This window comes from Toxotes jaculatrix, chromosome 1, assembly GCF_017976425.1.
Source record: "Toxotes jaculatrix isolate fToxJac2 chromosome 1, fToxJac2.pri, whole genome shotgun sequence".
NCBI classification, from domain to species: domain Eukaryota; kingdom Metazoa; phylum Chordata; class Actinopteri; family Toxotidae; genus Toxotes; species Toxotes jaculatrix.
In genome coordinates this window covers 18,798,142-18,819,156 of record NC_054394.1, presented here as the reverse complement: position 1 = coordinate 18,819,156, position 21,015 = coordinate 18,798,142, and the positions used below count along the sequence as shown (strand labels likewise).

The 21,015-nt window shown below is 38.3% G+C and overlaps 1 protein-coding gene across 1 annotated transcript in view; it reads left to right on the top strand.

Annotated features, from left to right (window-relative positions):
• Positions 1 to 1,071: 1,071 nt before the first annotated feature.
• galnt18b (UDP-N-acetyl-alpha-D-galactosamine:polypeptide N-acetylgalactosaminyltransferase 18b) overlaps positions 1,072 to 21,015 on the top strand; it is a 69,761-nt gene continuing 49,817 nt past the window's right edge. The window contains exon 1 of the mRNA XM_041035132.1: positions 1,072 to 1,822. Within this exon, the coding sequence (XP_040891066.1) occupies positions 1,585 to 1,822 (238 nt within the window). The 5' untranslated portion in view covers positions 1,072 to 1,584. The remainder of the gene's footprint in view (positions 1,823 to 21,015) is intronic.

The window sequence follows — 21,015 nt, the reverse complement described above, 5'->3', positions numbered from 1 at the left end:
AGATCAAATGTCATAATAATGCTGTTTATTCCATTAAAAAAATAATTCATGCATTATATTGCTGTAACATTTATTTTTTTTTCATCACTGACTATAATGCTTTCACTCTGGCACCCTGCTGTGTTGTAGTTGCCTGGCAGATTGGGTGACAAAGGCTGTTATTAGCAAATAATCATCTGGCAAAGATGATACTGGAAAATACTGTCAAAACACAATCAAGAACTTTACTAAAAATATAATAAAAGACCTGGCATTCATTCCGATACTGCAGGTTTCATGTGCAATTAAAGGATCCTCAATGACAGAGAATTGCAATATGTCCTTATATTAAAAAAAAAATTATTATTTGATGTAAAGAGTAGGAGGATGACTTGCAAGATATGACAAGTCAGATAGAATCAGATACCCAAAAAAGGAAGGGGAATAAACAGCTGGCAGATACACAAAATCTGGAGACTCTGCTGCATGGAGCAGTAGCAGAGATATGAAAATCTGTGCATGCTATTTTTGAGAGTGTACATGTGCAAAACCCTCGACACAATGGCTGCATTTCGAGCTATTTCGTCTTGCTGTGCCATTTAATGAGCCTCTATTTTCCTCCTCCGCAGCAGAAATCACAAGAACAGAGACTAAAACCATTCATAAAAATGCTCATATGCTAAGGCACCGAAACTTACACTCTGGTAGAAAATGTGCTTCACCAGGTTAAACTGCTGCTTCTCAAGTTCAGTATGTCTGCAGTATTTTCCCTTGGAGCAGGTCTGATGTAATTAGTCCTGCACTGGTCTAATTAAAGAAGCATATGAGATGAGAGCAGCCTCCTCTCCGCATCCTGTGTGTCTCATTGTGAGCTGGACCAGAGCCAGACCTATAACATGACCCCACCACACCTTGATTTCTCATGGAGTCCCGTTGTCTCTATCTCGTGGTTTGATCTAGTATTGCAGCAGGAAGCTTCCTCGTTCCTGTTCATTTGAAAAGATCTCGTGATAATAACTCCAGAAGTGCTTTCTGGTCCTGCTTTTGTGAATGAAAAAAAAAAAAAAAACTTCCAGAGATTTTGCGTTTCAGTTGGATCTGTCTCACTGCTCAAGGAAAGAAATGTGCAGTCAAATGTGCAGTTTTAAGATTGGCGTGGCGCAAAATGTCTCGTCGTTAGATTAGAATACTTTATCTCCTGGTCTGTGGAAATGGTCCGGTCAGATCCACTTTCACAGTGAATCAGTGCGCAGCAGGGACGCGTGCAGCAGGGAGGCTGTCAGTCCTCACCATCCCTCTCATTGGCTGCAGCAAGATTCTTGGTGTCTCTCCTGTTTGCTTTATCCTCAAATGCAGCTGGAGCCGACGCAGGTTTGCAATGGAGCGGGAGAGGGAACCTTCACCTGTAGATATTTGACATTAACCGGTGTTTTACAGTCACCAAAAAACCCTAAGGCACTTCTGAAGTAAAGGCTCGGCGCTTCGGATATTGCATCGCCTCACAGTCGCTGGAAATAACTTCATTATTCCAGGTTTTTCGCGGGCGACTGTCGCCGTGTCCTCCGGTGGAACGGGATAGTGCAAGCTGTATGGAGGGATGTCGGCATGGCTTGCACCAGGAGAACCAAAACTTTGGTGTCCACATGCGTGATCCTGAGCGGCATGACCAACATTGTTTGCCTGCTCTATGTCGGATGGGTAACTAATTACATCGCCAATATTTACATCAAAGTCCCGATGCCTTTACCGGAGAGAAAGTTGGAGGGTGACAAAAGAGGTGACACTCTCCGGATCATGGAGAGGCTTGATCGGCTGGAGAATGTGGTCAACCAGCACATACAAGGTAATTTTTTATTTATTATCTTTAACTTACTGCTGGAAGTAAAGTACACTTTCTGGATCACTTTACGGACACTGTTCCCCATCATGAGAAAGTCTCAGTGGGTTAAAACCTTTTACCTTTAAGCGTGAATTCACGAGGTGCAGCTGTGTGTTTGCATTTTCTGTTTTTGGAAATGGATAGAGCAGTGACTTCTTCTGTCCGTGAGAGATCAGGTTATGTGGAGGGTGTAATAGAGGACAGAGGACAATAAGACAAGCTGCACGTCCCCATGCCAAGGATTAGTACATAGAGGCTGCAACCTAACACATTTGAGAATGGCACTACATGTGCAAGAGCTGCATAATTAGTTATAAGTGGACTGCAATATATACAATATACAACATGACAAAAACACAAAGCTTGTGTCTCTATTAAGGTTAAGTGGAATGTTGGTTATACTGAAACCAGCTGCATATTCTTCAGAAAAGTGCTCCTCATATCTACTCCACCTGAAAATGTAGCACGAAGCAGCATTATGCATCCTTACTGAGAGACATAATCCCATAAAGTGATAAAGATTCCATGCAGCGCTAAGTGTTTCATTTGTCCTTCAGTAACTTCTTGCCTCATCTGAATGAGCTGCGTTTATAAATGAAACTGTTAGAAACAAATTCTCAGCACCTTATACATCATTTGACTTGAACTTGTTCTTGTACTTTTAGGAATGCCTGGAATCCTTATTCTCAAATTCCTTCAAGCCTCCTTCCTCCACTCCCAGTGTACAGTTACTTTACGCTTGATCACACACAGTAAATTTCTCTCCACTCTGTGTTTTTAAAAGAGCTATTCTTGTCATCACAGGAGGGCTCATTTTGGGCAGGTCCCAATTTCAAAAGGCGCAGAGCTGGTTCAGAAATGAAACGCAGCGATAAATCAAAGCATGCTTCTTTGAGCAATAAGACTGAATGCTAAGCCTGGCTAAACATACCTCCTGGAGGCAGGTCTCCATTTCTCCTTGGCACCATAGGCATCTGTGGGGCGGAGCTTTGTTCAGGTGCCCCCGGTGACTCCCCCCCCCCCAAGTACATGATTCTACTATTTCTGTTACTCTGACAGAAATTATAATTGTCTTGTCACATTTGTGACATTTTTTTCGCCGGTTTTAAGAAACAGTTTAGCATTTTGGAAAATTTATGGGAAACTTATTTGCTTTCTTGCTGTAAGTTAGATGAAAATCCCTCTCATTTCTCTCCTTTAAGTATGACGCTAAAGGAAGCAGCCACTTAGCTCAGCTCAGAGGAAAATGTTTTGTTGTATGTTTTTGTTCAGATTAAACATATATAACACATATATATAAAATGTGCTTTAGCGGGTGCTGGTAGGTGGGTTTTCTTTATGCTAAGCTAATCTATCTGGCTGCTGGCTGTGTAGCTTCAAATTTACCATAAAGACATGAAAGTGGCATCAATCTTCTCATCTAACTCTACACCAGAAAGAGAATAAGTGTATTTCCCCAAATGTCGACTCCTTCCTTTAAAAACTAGCTGTGGCTCATTGTCTTTTTATGTCATTTTTTAAAACTAGGACACAAGTTTTGAAAAAAGTCATGCATATCCAACATTTTCACTTCTTCTGCACCCATTCTCTCATGAGCTCAAACACAGTCAGCCAGCATCATTAGTGACTGCTTTGGGTGTTTGTACTCATTTCAGTTTATGAACCTGTTTCCAGGTCCCTTACATGAACTGCAGAGATCACATTAATACCAATAGTGAATCTCTGTGCTTATCATTTTACAGCTTTGGAGCACAGGTCTGTTGTTGACATCAGAATCTGTTGGGGCTAATGCTGGAGGAGACTGTTGATGTCATATCAGTGCACATTTGCAACAGTAAAACAGGGTTCCAACAAAATGACCTGTCACTTTAACTACAAGCCATATTGTCTGGATTTCCCTGATAATTGCTCTGAATGCATTTGCTACAAATAAAGACCCATAATCCGAGTCTGTGAGTGGCTGACGGCATCAACAGTCTGAGCTTCGAGCAGAGTGAGAGAGTCATTAGTGCACTTTTGCACTTTTGACATAGCTAAAAATACATTTCCTTTCTATATCATGTTGTGAGACAAGGGCAGAAATGGTATATTCTGACTCCATCTTACTTTGACTTGCACACTTAAAAAGGTCCTGGTCACACAGTCTCATAATGTGCTCGATGCACTTAGTTTTAGTGCTCTGGAGGCCAGCGTGAGCTCCCACACCACAGAGCAATACTGCATGTGAGAATGAAACATTTACTGCAGCTGACTCACTGTGGACAAGAGAGATGTCTCTGGTGTCATCTTCACATTCATGGATGAGGCAGAAGTATTCCACCACCAACTACATGATGAAGTGAAGTTGCTTGTTACCAGGACAAAGCAACGTTGCAACAGCACATAAACTGACTCAACTCTTCCTGGTATTAGGTACAGTCAGCCAAGAAGAATTTATTGGATAGTTGGACAGAGCAAGTTGACACACGCCCACCATGATGGCTGTTCGCCACACTCTCTGCTTTATGCTACCAAAAAAAAAAAAAAAAAAAAGATCAGGGAAATATTTAGCAGCTGCATGTTATAGCACTAGGGACAGTCCACAGAAAACTTTGTCAGGATACACCTCAGTATATTTCTGATGTGTTTGCATACTTTTTGCATATATAGTGAAATGAAGTACTCTAATGTATGTCATTTTTATGCTTTTGTACAGCTAATTTACTGTCCACATGTTTACATACCTTTGGATATTTGTATTTCTTTACCAAGGTGTGCAGTACAGTATCAGAATTCCACATATGGTTTTGGTTGATTTCGCCTTGTCGTTATGTGGGTGTTGACCTGTGTGATGACCTTTTGCAGTATAAGTATTGTAGTTTTAATTTAAAGTGAGTAGGGCTGCAACTAACAATTCTTTTCATGATTTTACAATCTGTTGATTTTTTAAATTTATTTTTTAGTCTGTGAAATATAAAAAAAAATCGAATGGACAGTTTGAATGGTTAGAAAACAAACCTATAGTCTGACTGGACAGAGTCAGATGTATGTGATTGTATGGTGTTTAAAGGCCAGTTATATCAGGATGGTGTTCATGGAAAGGCAGCTTGTTTGATGGCTTGCTATGACCTCTGAAGATGTGCATTACCAGCGTGTTGTCTGATTGAATTGAAAGGCCATGAGACCTGTGAGAGAGCTACGCATTAACACATTGCTGATTTAGCTGCAAATGATAGTGACAGTTCCCAAGATGGCTTCAAGTAAATCCACCCGTCAAGTCAATTGAGAAGCTCAGTAAATCAGAGCTTCCGCCGATGCTCTGAGGACAGTTATATTTGGGTATTTATCTGATGTGATTTTCCAGAGTGACAATGAATACAGCAGCCGAATGAAATGAGTGAGGGACCGAAATAAGAGAGGTGAAAGCACGTGTCTACATGGACATCTGCTGTTGTTGGTGTGCCTGCTTGTGCATGCAGGTTATGGTATGCAGCTCAGGAAAGTAGAAGTTAAACTTCCAGTTTCCCAGTCTTAAGTCCTTTGGGAGGAAAAACTGACAAAACACTGTTTTTGTGCAGTTTCCAGGAAGGCAGCTTTGTATACAGAATAAATACCCTTTTCTTCATATTCCTTTGAATGATGATATAATATAACACACTATTAGATATAAAATACCTGAATGGGTGTCATAAAGATATCAAAAAAGAATTAAATGCAGTACAGGTTATCAAGGAATTATATGTACAGTATATGGCCTCAAATATCTACAGTGCTGAAAATTGTGAAAATCTGTCTTTTTTAAAATGCTCTTGATTTGCAGAGACATGCTTACTCCCAGGGCTGTTTCAATCTGTTGTGTGACTTCTTCAAAAATAAAATTTAATTTGGCAATTCTGAGAGCTTGTTACCTCAGCAGGTAGAAGACTGGTGCAACAAGCCACAAAAGTGCTGCTGCCATGGTGAAGGGGTGAAATGCAGCTTTTTATCTTACTTTCTTTTTTTTCTTTTTTTTTAACAGAGGCAGCACAGTGGTATATCTTATTTAGTTGCTGATGATTGTTTTGTAATTTTTTTTATTTATTTATTTTGCAGTGTAATAGTGTAATAGTCCGTTATGTGAGCCTGCTCTTGTGAAAGTGTTGACGGGGGCTATTTACCAGAGCTTAAAAAGAAATGAGTCAATGAATTAGGTCTTACTCCTATGGTGGCACAGCCCAATCAAGCAGAAGACTAGTGGGCATAAACTGAGTGGCTAATTAAGGTGAATGAGAGGCAGATGTGCTGGCAGGTGCTAGCAGGTGATGGTCAGGTGACTCAGGATTGGCAGAAACAGCTGAGGACTGCTGCTGGGCGGAGAGTGGAGGCAGGGTCTGAAGTGACGAGGCAGGTTACAATTGAATGGAAGTATATTGAGATGAAGATGGTAGCATGGCTTAAAATCAACACATTCTTCTTTTTTTTATACTTAAACACAACATAAGCCAACAGTTTTGAAGGATCCCTTGAATATGTTTATTACAAAATTGTGACAAAGATTTCTGTCGATCTGTGACAAGCTAATATTAGTCGATAATACTGGCTAGTTGAATTGTCCGTCTGGTTTTAACTGTAAAAAGATTATGTGGTGAAAATATTTGTTGAGGGAATATTTTTGTCATAAATTGGCTTATGTTGAAACAGAGTGAAAAGATTGAGTACAGTTATATTAATAGTTATATTAATTTTATTTGTATCATAATTGATACATATAAAAATAATATAACTGTGGTTTCTATAAACATTCTGCAGATTTATAACTCACAAAAGTTGTTGTTTGCAGCCTATAGGCAGGGATCTGGCCACTGTGTGTGTGTGAGAGAGAGTCTGGGGTGAGTAGTGGGAATATAAAACAGGGATATTCTGGGTAGTAATTCCAATAAATCCAGAACTTATTGAAATACAGGGATATGAATGCACTGGAGAATGTTTGATAATGAAAACAATTAATTATTTTGACTCCAGAGGGCAAAATCATCATGAAGAGGATAAATTAGACATGTAAAAGCCTCATACAAGAGTGTCGATTCAAAGGTTGTCCCTTGACAGTTTATACTAAATAGATCAGTTCACTATTGCAAATGTTCTCTGTGTATTTTTTCCCCACTGATTTTCTACAGCCACAACAAAAGTATGAAAACAATCCTCATGCGTCAGCTGGAAATCTGGTTTAGCTGTGGCTGAATGAGATTTACATTACAGCTCATGTTGACAGCAAGCCATTTATCTGTATGCACTGATATACCATGATGTATTGACAAGCATTTCATTGCTTGGTTTTGGTTGGATAAACACTGTAAATATTCTCAGGATAGACTCAGCTCGTCAGATACTTTTGACTGACTGATTGTTAGCATGCTAAATGCTTTCTAACCTTGGCTCCTAAAAATATTTACTCAAATGCAACTAATTTACAATATTAAATGTTTTTAAGGAAAAGTAATGCTGCCCTGATAAGGTTTTTTTTTTTAAATCAACATGACAAAGAGCATTTATGTTGAAGAAATCCGCAGAGTGCTCACTGCCAATGCAAAATCTGCAATGCAAAACATTCACAGTCAGCATATTTTTTTTCACAATAACTTGCTCCCAAATGTAAATGATTAATGTTTTTGTGGTTATGTTTAGACAACTGAAACCTGAAACCATTCAGTTAAAAAATAAAATCGACACTGACTTTAAGCACAAGATGGGACGCCCTCACTTTTTCGACATTTAACCAAGAAAAATGTAGAAGGTTCAATAAATGAGCAAAAAAAAATCTAAAAGTCCATTTATTCCCTCTCCCTGAATATGCAAATACTGAAAGAGCTAGAACTGCACCCTCCAAGTCCACCGGTCCCGTTTAATGTAGAAGAGCTGAATTTGTGTGTTTGTACCTTCAGCAATAATTGCGCTACATGTGTGATTTTATCATACAAGACTTTCACTGAGCTGATGTGATGATGTTACACTTTAGAGATATACAAATGTCTGCTGAAAAAGTAAGCAGATTCTAATGATATGTTTAAACGGACAGAAACGGACAGAAAAGACATAATTATTAGATTGACCAGAAGGTGCAACGTTGGACACACATTGTCTGTGGGGTTCAAATTTTTATTATATTATTATTTTTATTTTTATTCAAGTAAGTAACCTTGTAAAATGATTGGTGCCAAAATGACACCCACCTGTTTGGAAACCCACTTGTATGAGTTCATTGTAGGAGCTACTTGAAAAAAAATTCATATTCCCTGTGTGCTCAATCATACTTGGCCAGTCAAGTATCCCTTTTGTGAATCAGTCCAACAGTTAATCCTTTTTTTTTCTCCTTCTTTTATTATGAAAATTGTTACCATTATAAAAAAGTATTGGTCCTGGTGATACATTGACCAGACTATAGCCTTTATAGCTTAAGGCCATAAATTGATTTTTGTCAAAAAAACAAAAAACAAAACAGTAACATCTTTACACCTCTGAGAAATCTAATCTCCAGTCTGCAAAATCGTCAGTAGAGGCAACAGCAAGAAAGGACAAATTGAAGTGTTTTGTTGCTTCATACTTTGAAGATTTGTCAGCATTTGTTTTTTTTTCTCTCACTCCTCCTCTGCACTTTCTTTTTCATAATTAATGGCACTAAGTGAGGAAGTGTGCTCTGGATCAAGCACACCCAAGCCATTATGTACAAAACATTTTCATCTGCTCATTCATAAGTGTAGACTGTCATTTCCTCATGCAGCAGAGCACTGTAAGTTTCTCGTTTCTGAGTTTAGACCCTGTATGATCTAAATTGTCAGCACACATTTTCAATGAAATAGCTTTTAATAGCAAAAATGATTTGCCTGTTTTCGGCTGCAGATAGATAGTACTTCCTGTAGACATTAAAAATCTGTAAATGTAACCTTTTATGCCAAAAACAAACAAACAATAAATAGTACTTGGCATTTTCTTTAGCGATTTAAATCAGTTATGGTGAAAGAACCTTTGCAAGACTATTTCATCAAAGGGAAATTTTGCATTTATTAAATGTTAAGAAGCTGAACGAAACAAGCAAACAAATACATAAACAAAATTAGCAATATATATTTATTTTGTGTGGAATTTAATCACAGCGTTGTAGTAGAACCGATTATGGTTAACGGCCTCCCGTATTGTAATACAACGAGTGTTGTAATACATCTAGACCCTCTGCCTCATATTTATCATGTAGTAAATGGAGTGAGCTCACCAGCTAATATCTTATTTGCAATAAAAAGCCATTATTGAAGTGATAATTCTTCAAATTGATTCTAAAAATATTAAATTAATGCAAAACAGGTCACCTTACTGCTAAACGCGTCAAAGTTAAATTCCCATAATTAGTCTTAAGTGGTAACAGAGTGATCTCTTCATGTGCAACAGTACAACATGTTGGATCACGTACATCAGCAGCTACACACAATTAGGGCTGCAGCTAACACTTTCATGATCAACTAATCTGCAGATTAGTTTTGATTAATCAGTTAATCGTTTTGGCTATGAAACTTAATTAAATGGTTAAAACTAGCTATTGCAATTTCCTATAGCTCAAGGAGACCGACTCACAGTCAAGAGCCCTCAACATTTCAGTTTCAATTATAACATGAGACAAAGAAAAGCTGGAAATCCTGACAAGGATTGAGAAGCGAGGTAACAAGGTAATGTTTGATGTTTTTAGTTAAAAAAAAAAGACAAACGGTTAATTGATTACCAAATCAATCGGCTAACAGACTAATATTTTAATCTCTGTACACAGTCCTACAAAAGCGAGACGAATGTTGAAGAAAACTGATGTGTGATCACGCACTGTGCATTCCCCATGTCAGATTTATAATGTGCAGTTAATGTGTGCTGCCAGTACACAAAATCAGTCCGTTCAGCTCTTCAGTAAATTCAATAAAGTTCTGTTAGCTAACCTCTTAAACCTGACAACATGAGTTGTGTTAACAGAAACAATTTCATGCATTAGATAGAAGCTGCATTTTTTTCCACCAAATCCAGCAAATCCATCTACCTACAAGACGGTGGACTTCAGTAGTCAGTATCCGATTCATCTTTATTGAGTCAGCTGTTACTTATGTGAGGTTATGATGGGGGAGGGTGGAGATGGATCACAGGATGAGACTCGACAGGACCGAAGTGAATTACTGTGGCCTCGAAACGAGATTCATCAAAGCTAACTATAATTGAGATCTTCTATCAAAATACATTTTCCCAACCTTCACTCATCATTAATCCATCGCTGATATAGACAAAACTGGAACTGTCGTGATCTGCCACAAAGCATTTCACTGATGAGCCACAGACCCCAACTTCAGAAAAAAAAAGTAGGCATGGATGTTGTGTTTCTTTCGTGAAACAGGGTTCCTGTTCACCCATTCTTACACCACAAAAGCCTGAGTATCCTTTGCCAATGTAAATTTTCATCTCTACAGCTTATCACAGCTAAGATTTGGACATTTTACTTTGGGTCCTCCTGTGATTTCTAATAATTGCAGAGGTTGTCTGTGTTCTTCATCCTGTGCAAATCTGCCAGGTTTGTAATCTGCAAAATTAAACATCCAGCTCTATCTGCACAGGATTTATTTCTCACAGGAAGGATTTTAATGTTTCATGTATTAAGCAGTGATTTTAACCCATCCAGAGTGCTAATACTCTTGATATATCTTGCACTACCCCACTTATAATTGCAGTCCTTATTAATTACTTGTTTTACAGTGAACTCGTCGGTCTTTGAATGGACCAACAGCCATGGAAGGACATGTGGGTCTAGAAAGCCAATTTTCCATCCATTATAGGGTTGGGATTCACCAGCTTTTCCACTCCAGCTGAGAGGAAACACTTTTTTGGTGATATTTAAGCTGTCAGATAACCAGCATTTCCACTAAGAAAATTTGTAATTTTTCATCTTTTTTTAGCAATTTAAAAATATGTGGGGGACTTACAGAGATCTAAGTCTTCTCTTCTCCACCACAGGCTTCCCTTTCATATAACTGCACTCTCTGCACCTACTCCTCATTGGCCAGGAAGTTTTGTGTGCAAAATTCACCCACGGAAATTACTTGAAACTTTGTATATCCAGTCACACTTATCATCCCCTCCCATTATTTGCACAATGCAACATTAAAATGCAGATGCAGTACAGGCAGAAGCACTCTTCACTGCAGACAGGCAGGAGTGTCCTTCAGATCGCAAACTGAGAAAATGTCTCATAAACTGCGTCCAAAAGACTTAATAAATCTTCATTTTAAATCACATGAGGTTCTCAGCTAATTCTGTTCCAGTCTGAATTGGACTTTAGGCAGATAAATACAATCATTAATTGCACTGTGTTTTTTATCCATTAGCATTTCTAATTTCCATTTATAGAACATACCACCTTCACATTCGTAGAATAAAATTACAGTTATTTACTGTTTACTACAAAATCGTTGAATTGTTGTGATAGAAAAACTCCAATTTATATGTTACAAAATATTATATGTGGGTATGTGAAATACTGTAATGTTGTTCTCCTTTTGTGTCTAGTGTTATATGTAATCACATATATGACACAACAACACTCCACTGCACTGCACTGTCACAAAACACTTCTGACATCCATACAATCTACTCTGCAAAGGCTGAAGTTGAGCCCTGGTTTTCAGTGGAGAGTTACCTTGACAATTTATTTTCATCCCAGAGTGAAATGCCTGAGTAAATGGAAAATACTAAAAGGCTATTTTAACTGAAGGTTTTTTTTTTTCAGTTCAATATTAGGTCAGTGTTTGTCTTTCTGAACTGAATGTAAAAGCCTGACTTGCTTAATGATAGTTTTCATGGACAAAAGCCAAAAAAAAGTGTTCCAGACAAATGTATAGATGGGAAATAAGCTTAGTATATCTAGCGTATTTTACTTTTCTAAGCAACAAGTACCTTTTTAATCTCATCAAGTTTTAAAATCATGTAGGTCTGCTGGTATGAATGAAAGGTGGCACGTTAGGAAAGCACCAGATTGGTGAAAGTAGAAAGTTAATAATTCGTCTGCCATGATATTTTTTCCACCTTTGCTTTTGCTTATATTCTTTTGCTCTTTGTCTTGCACCATGTCTTCAAATCCTTACATAACTATCCAAAATGAGATCCACTTCCTGTTCTCCTCAGGTTTTTATGGCTCCATTTAAATCAATGAGAAAAAAACTTTAGATCATTTTCATGAAATGAAGAGGTTGTAAAAGTGTTTTATTCCCTAGTTCTCACACCACTCAAGCTTTTCCACCCATCACTCTGGGCACAATTTAAGGTGGTGACTGTCAAAGAGTAAATGTGGTCTGCTGTTTCTGACACATGTAGCCGCATGTTCATGACAAAGTGTAAGAGATGCTGTGAGCACAAACCTCTCCCTTTTCTGTTTTCAAATATTTTATAAACCCAACAATTGATTTAATAATCAACAGTAATTATGTTTGTCAGATTAATTGATTAAAAATAATAGTTTGCAGCCTTGGCCTCAACTGTTAGCAAGCAATAAATGGTCTTTTTCTAGGGCAACACCTTTAAATAGTAAGACACTAAAACCACATTGACCTGTCGGGTACTTGGTGCTGCTACTAAACAAAGCAACTTTTTCCTATTAAAACACCACATATACTGACATAAACTGATAGTATATCACTGCATTATTTTAGTTCCGTCATTCATAATCTTGCACTTTAAAAGATGCACTTGTTATAAAACATTCGATATGTACAGAAAGATATTCACAAACACACAAACATTAGCTACATACATGTATATTCGACTATACATGGATTTAAAGTAAACAAAAGCTAGAATAGAATAAATAAATATTATGATGGATAGAAAGACAACCACAAAAAAAGCAAAAAACAATGGAAAGGAAGAAATCCCCAGTTACTTTGAATTAACAATACCGTGAGTACACAACTGGTTTTGGTCATACTGTGGATGAGTTGATGCCTAAAGCTCGGCACCAGCATCCCCTGCCTGTCTGTGTGCCTTCCTGGTGCAAGTGCAAGCCATCAAATATTCACAAATGCCCCTAGAATGCAAATGCTTAGCATAAAAATAGATCCAATCCATTTTAAGGAGGTGATTTGGTGCAGAAATGAAGTCATTACACATTCTCCAGAAAGATAATACTCAGAACTTGGTTTGTATTTGCATGGGTATGTCTCAGCTGAATTATACACTGAGGAGAACAACAGTTGGTGCATCACAGCTCCAGAATTATTTCTTTACAACACTTTCAGTTACCATCTGTAGTCCTCTGAAGGAGGTGCAATTGTTCCTGTCAGAAATGTTAAGCGTAAGGTGTGCATACTGTGTACACAGAGTACACTGCAACATGTAGTTGCACGCTAACTTGCCTGTTGTGTATTTGTATTTTGGTCACTTTTTTTTTTAGTAATAAGGAAGAATATGACAAGTTTTTATTTTGATCTTGAATATCATGGAAGATCACAGGGAGTTAATATTGCTTTAATGTTGATCTTGAAACTATTCCTCTCAGACCCGCTTTTTCATAAGATTGAACTCTTAAAGCTTTTGGAAAGCTTTTGGATGTTCTGACAAAACATGATAGGGGGATGCAGCCGGCAGGCAGTGCTTTGTCAGCCTGGTACAGAGGCCAGTGGCTGCCATCAGCAACCAGCCGGCAGCCATTCAGTCTGCCTGGCCTGAGGTGCAAACCAACGCTGTGCAAAAACTCCCCTGTCATGTGCTTCTGTGGGGCATCTGCTGTGCGGTGATAAGGGCCGGGCTGCTTCAGTTTTTGCAACACAGCACTGAGTTTTGGAGCTAATTATTTATCTCATTGTATTGTTGCTTGAAATTTATGTTCGATAAAATTCTCTCTCAACCTATTCGTTCTGTAGCAGCGTCATGACTCATGACAGTGTGAGTACAGAGCAAGATATAAAACACAAGTGATGTGCAAAATGTAAGAGCACATCTGCTATGCTCTGATTACAGAACTGAAACACAGAGCAACTAAACCTTCATATTTCTGTGTTGAGAGCTGCATTTGCCAGTGTCTCTGAATCAGTAGCCTCAGGTTCAACACATGGACTCGCTGGACTTCTGAGCGATTGTTGTGGCTCTACAGGCTGAAATACTGCTTGGTGCTTCCTGGAAAGAAACATTTACCATTGGATGGTGGCTTCATTTTGGGAGGTGCGCTGATGCATCTCATCTATGTCTCGCCTGAAGCTCCTAACAACCAGAACATTTAGCTACCTTTTCTGTGCTGGGAAGACAATAGCGGCATCTTATTCTTTGATGTAGCCTGAAAATATTGTAACAAAGGAAATCAGTAAAAGAAAAAGTGAAGAGAATTCGAATTTCACTTCAGTGTTAACATGGTTCCTGGCCTGCAAACCCTTTTACAGATTCATGACGGTTGTAGCGTTTCTGGTGTTTCGCTTGTTTCTTTTATCACTGGCAGCTTTTTTTCACTTAATGCATGATAAGCCTCATTACTGGCCTTTAGCCTGTTTCTTCACCCTTAACGGGAGATGTGAAAGGTGCAACGCATTTAGCCAGCTGGTCTTGCAAATGGAGACAGCCAGAGGCTATTTTTCTCTGCTTCCTCATGAACGAGCACGCCAGTTTATACTTGCATCTGGGCTGTAAGGTTTTATATGACTGAGGTTAATGACACCAATGATAATAAAATGCATTTTATTTTGTGTGAAAGTCGATTTTAATTTCCTAGTTTTTATTTTTATTTTTTTTCTTGTTTTCTGTTGTTTTTACTATGTGACTACAAACAACCTTTGTATGATTTGTATTTTACTGTCTTTACCATGATGACAACAGAGCAGGTGAATCACTGTATCGATCACTTTCCCCCTGTACTTTATAGTAAGTGCAGAGTTTCTTGGGTTTTTACATCTTGTGCTTCATAGTGTATTTTTCAACCTGTATGAACTGTTTTTCCTGCCTTTCTTCGCTTAATCAGTCCTGTATGATTATACAGACATTAACATATCCATCAACAATGCAGCATTGTTGTAAAGTTGTTCCGACTTAAGTAAGGGTCATCAAGGCCCAACAGAGCTGAGATGTTTTTTCCCAGCCAATCACTGTTGCATTGATGTGCACGCCCTGCGTCACACTAGCAGAACAAGTTAAATAATTTGACTGTGGCTAGTTGAAAACCCACCTATTTTTGTGCTTTGACAGTGTTGAGGAGCGTCTGTGGCAAACATACAATATACCAATAATTTCACCTTTAAAACATTCAAAATAAACTATTGTCAAAATTCTTTTTTCAAGTTAAATGTTTAATTTCCACATCATTTTTGGATTCTGTTTGTGAACTTTCAGTCAACGATTCTGTCTTTGATTTCCACAACAGCTCTTAATTTACAGGATACCATGTTTACTTCCACATGAAAGTGATAAAACTGAGGGAAGAAGAGAAAATGAATAAAAAAACACAGATGAGAAAAAAAGACCTCAAAGGGCTCATTAAAAAAAATCTCTCTCCAAGAAAGGCAAGGGCAAACAACAAATAAGGACACTGGCTGATCTGAAAATTAGGAAACATGTTTGTGTTTTGTCTCCATAAGCTGTAAATTTTAGTATAATATAAAGCTACACAAAATAAGCAAATGTAGAGCTGACCTCAGAGCTGCATTTAAAGTCAATATATTCATCTTGTTAGTGTTAAAAATATCAAAGAGCATCATGTTTCATGCATGACATGACTAAGTCCATGTGTGAGGAAATGGGAGCAGCAAAATTAAGTAAGAAAATGAATGGGGGGAAATTCTGAATTTCCTTGCTTAAATTTTGTGGCTCCTGTGACTGACAACAACTTTATCACATTTCAAGCTGGTTTTATCCCTCCTCCACAGACAGCTCTGCAGGTTGACCCACAGGTCATTTCTCCTCCTCTGAACAGAGATGGAGAAATCTTGATTGATATCATTGTCCAGGCCTTCAGTTAACTTGGAGACATTGAGAATGGATGGTCAGTTATCAAAGCTTAGGAGCCTGACCATTATTTGTCTGAGCCAATCTATCCCATGAGCCCGTTTTGACTTCCCAGCATTTGTCTCACTTTCTCTCACTTCATTTTCTTGTACTATTACCTCTGATTTTAACCCACAACACTGACTCATGTGCCTTGCATTTGTTTTTGTAACTGAAATGTCTTTCTCCAGCTTTTACTTCCTTTAGAAATGCACTTCATCTTCTGTGCTTTTTGTATGTCAAAAAAAAATTAAAACTATAGGTTTCATGTGTCTTTAGGGTTTGTGTCACTGCAGGTGAGATAGAAAGCTCCAGTTTCATCCTTTGGCCGAGGTGTTTTCTTAAAAGGGGCGCGCAGTCCTACCTGATACCTGTGTCAAAGGCAGCCAACAAGAAGGAAAGTGCAGCCACAATGTGGCCAGCAGCACATATTTTCCCAAACTTACGCTCACACTCGGGTCAATAAAATTCCGTCTTGCTTTAGTTTAGGAAAACATGTTAGCAGTTTCTTTTCCCACATCCAATTTGGAATAGTTAAGTCTTCATTTACCACAGAAGGACAAATCTTTCAGCAGGTGAATGTACCTGGGCTTAACCTTGCATTTAGTTGTTTTTCAAGGACCTTTTTTTCTTACCCAAAACACTTCATGTATTTACATGGGCAGAAGAAAGCAGGCTACACAGAGAAAGTGGTTGTCTCATGAGACATAACAACCCCTTACATATAGTGGTTACAGTGAATCCATGTTTACATGCAGCAGGTCAGTAATCAGATATTTCCCTATCCTCCTTTATTATTCTGAAAGCATGCCTCACTTGTTTTACAGTAATTCTAATAAGGATACAAGATGCTGCCTCCTCAGTTGTATGGGTGTGCAACATTGTCTCTTAGAAAATACTTTCATGTATGCTAATTTGTTTTCTCAATTACATTTTGAAATGTTTTGATAAGAAATGTAATGCAGGTGGTATCACATTTCTCTCAAAACATATTTGTTGTCGCAGATTACTAGTATGGAAATCTTATTTCTAGCAGACAGAGTTGGTGTGTGTGTGTCAGGAGGCTGATGGTACATTTAGAGATCGGGCTCTGCAGTGTGAGCTCAAAGCTTTACCTCAGTGTAAATGTACAATGAATTATGCAAATAGTCGACTGTTCAGTGGTGGGCACTAATTTGGACGTCTGGAGGATGTTTTCAGTTTTAGATGGACTTTTGATGGAATTATTTTAATTAAAAAGCTGCATCCTGTCGCACCACTGTGAAACCCATACTTTCATGCACGTGTACATTTAAAAAGCAGATGCAAAACCTAGCTGACTCCATGTACACGTGGCTAGAAGAAATGTGTCTGGGGAGAACGAGGTTTCTTTTATCCCCTAACCTGATTAAAGAAGCCAGGTTTCTCATATACATAATGTTCCAGAAATCAGGTTACTGAAGAAAACTGTTTTTTAAACGCATGTAAACACATCGAGTTAGTGCAGCTCAGTAGCTGCAACAGACAGAGTACTCAGTCATATGCTTTCTTGTTCAGTTCCTGTTGATACTGGTGTAAAGAGTATGAATGGTACATTTTTGTAACATTATCAGCTTTTCCATCAGGGAAGGGTCAAAACCAAAACCTCAGCGCAAACCGCCAGAGATGAATAGAACCTTTCACCATTGCTGTGGTTGTTAAATGACCTGTGCCTTATTTCCCTCAAAACTCCCCAAGTGAAAAATCAAGGAACTCTCCACCTGAATAATTGATATATGCCCCGTACAAGTCGTGAACAGAGGCTATGATCAAAAACAAAACATAAAATAAAATAAAATACTGGAAGTCTGTGTCTGCCATCCAAATCCATGTAGACTTCATTAATGTAGAGCAGAGACTTCTGTCTCCACATGCAGCGAGTAAGAAAAAGACAAACTCTGCAGTGTTTTAAAGATTCTGTTACTACTCATCAGTGAAATATTAAACACAGCATGTCAGAAACCTTCACACATTTTAAAATATTTTCCTGTTCATCAGAAAAATATGTTCATGGAGTGGTGCACATTTTTGTACAGCTCAGCTAGAATTATTTTCATTGCTAGAAAGACATCAAGTAATAAAATATTGAAGGGAAGAACATTGTCAGTTATTGACAGACCTGGACTTAATGCTCTTTAAAGTTGTCCATATCATGGTCCTTTAAGGAAATATTTATTCTCATTAAATGAATTTACTGCCAAGCCTGCTTTGATTTTTTGATTCCTAAGCCACCCCTCAGCCAAGTTTTTTATTTAACTTTTTGTTAAATCATGTGGTTTTAATCTAATGAATCTGGGGAAGGAGCTGTTTCCTCCTGAATTTAAATTTGATCATCATTCCTGAGCAAAACTCACAAAAAAGGCACAAAACTTGTCAGTTCTATGATGTTCTATGAACACATTGCAAACACAAAACCTTTTTTTTTTGCCACATTTGCAGCTCCAGGGATGGAAATGTCTCTGTCTGTCGTTCAATCCACCACATTGACCCAGACTAAAATATCTCAACAACTTCTGGATGGATTGGCATGGAATTTTACACAAACAGTCATGGTCCCCAGAGGATTTGAAGAGTACTCCACTGATTTAGCATTCCGCTTCTATAACACTGCCAAAAACCGATGCAGCAGAACCAGCCTTTTTTTATTCCACATGTTCTTTTTTCTTGTCAAAATCTACATTACCAGTAACTAAATTTGGTTGGAGGCCCCTGTTTATTACATTGTTAGTGGCTGGTGTTGCATTGAGATGCTAACCTCAAGCAGAAATAAGGATTGGAGCTTCAGTGGTCTGGTAACCTCACTTCTTTTTCATTTTTAGTCTTGTATGCTGATACTTGACTCTGACACAAGTACCATCACTTAGTGAGAGTACTGAGTTAATTAATCATATTTAGTGCAGCTCCCAATGGAGCCACAAAATGATTTATAGAACTTTTTCACATATGTAGTGATAGTTTCTAAGGCCCGCAAACAGGCTTTGATGTGTAAAATAAGTGAAGTTCTCCTTATCCACAGACTTTTGCTCTACTGCCACCAGCAGGTCAAAATTTTCACTTATCTTGACAAAAATCTCATCATCTAGTTGACTGTTTAGGACAAAATGTTACACAGACATTCATGGTTTATCCATATGACTTTGGTGAACATGATGTTGGAATTTGTGATTGGAGATTTTCAGTGAAATGTCTCCATAACTGTTTGCCATGAAATTCATTACACATAGTCATGTCCACCGCAGGATGAATCAAAGACCTGACTTGCTTTTTCTCTTGAGGTCATGGGGGATGCCAAAATATTTTAAGACTGCTGTTCTTGTTCTTCTCCTCCTGCATTTTTCAGGACATTCTTTTTGCTTTGTGACTTTTTTGAACTATTTAAAAATCTCAGCAGTGATCACAATTCCAATGTTATTCGAGTCGATTCCTAGTTGTCTATCCCCATTGAGAACAACATTTTATCAGTTTCTTCTTGATTTAACAGTTTTTGGCTTGTCAGGGTGTGTGACTTCTCTTATAGTCCTGTTGTCTTATTATACACTGTGAAAGCTCAGGAGCAAATGGGTTTGATGAAAAAGTAAAGGAAAAATAGGTCTTGGTTGAAAAATTCTAGGGGTTATACTTTAAAATATCAGCTCCGGTGAATAATTGGTTATTGGCTCAGAAAGACTGATGTCCTATGTGATAGATTAATAGCATTCTTCACCCTGTGCTTTTGCGTGCCTTTTCAGTTTATTCCTCTGGTCTCAGGTGACTGCTCTGAAATATTTTTGATTTATATCCCGCGCTGATGAGTGCTTTTCTGAGAAGAGGCTACACCCCAGACACTAGTTTATAAAGAAAACAACCCCCCGTAAAGGACAAATGATCTTCAACGCAGGACACAGAAAAAAAACATGCAAGATAAAAAGTGAAAAGATACAGTGAAGAAGCATTTTTTTTCACAGGCTGAGTGTTGGGGAAAGTCAGATCTGATAGGGGGTTATAGAAAAGTCATCTCAGATGACTGAATTTAATGGAATGACAAATCCAGCTTTTCAAGTTGAACAGTGGGAATGAGAAATGTGGCGCAGGAGCAAAATGTCCAGAGCTTGATATCAAATAACGTCTACACTGTCTCATAATATCTGCTGTTGTTCAAAAGAAGGGAAATAGTGCAGCCAGTCGCTCAGAATTTGTTGGCTTTAATGACATTGAATTTCTAGAGGAGAATCCTGCTCCTAGAGGCTGAAAAAGCACAAAGAAAGCTTTTGTACCCTTCTGAAGGGCACGAGTGATTTCAGCGCTTTAATGAGGAGAAATGAACAAAAGGGGTAGAGATGACAAAGGCCGCTGCAAGTAAACATGACCCTCCTCCTAAATTCTGCCACTGCATATCCTCTCCTGGGAATAAACAAAGAGAAAGACAAAGCTACACACCCCTCTCTTCTTTCAAGAGGAAAATGTCAGTGTGACGTGCCAGCCACTGATGCGTCCTAATGAGAGAATTTCCCCCTCCTCCGTAGCCAGTCACAGATTCCTATATAGCATCTATACAGTGATGGACACAGCCTCCCACCCAGTAAACGGACTAATTGGTTATTAGCTGTATTTACTGTCAGAAAAGAGAAGACCTCTAGTGATCGAGGAGTAATAACATACAATGAACTGTAATTGTGCTGTATGTGCACAGGCGGTCACGGTCAGTGTGTAAGAGCAGCTGTGTTCTGCAAACACAAGTATACACTTTAGAATACACTTTAGATGAGTGTGTAGGTAGATGTGTAGGTGTCTGGTGATGTCAAGAGTGTTATCATCTTTTTTGTTTTGTTTTGCTTTGTTTGGTTCTGCTGTGTCGACATGCTGCCTTAGGAGCTGTTTAGCACTTCATTAAACATGATTAATTTTTAATTTTTTTTTATTTTTGGCTACTTAGGGGCAGCAGAACAAGGTGTAAATACAGCATTGACAAGCTTATAAAGTTGTTGTGGACAAAAACAGTAAACAGCTGTATCCAGTAGTACTTGCAGTCATGCTTCAAGCCATCCAATGGCTTGAAATGTTTCAAGCCATCCAAGCCAGCTAGTTGTTTTGTGTGCTGGGCAGGTAGAATAGAAAATGGGTTTACTGAAGCTCTTTCACTGAAAACAGCTGCCTGATGCTGCTGG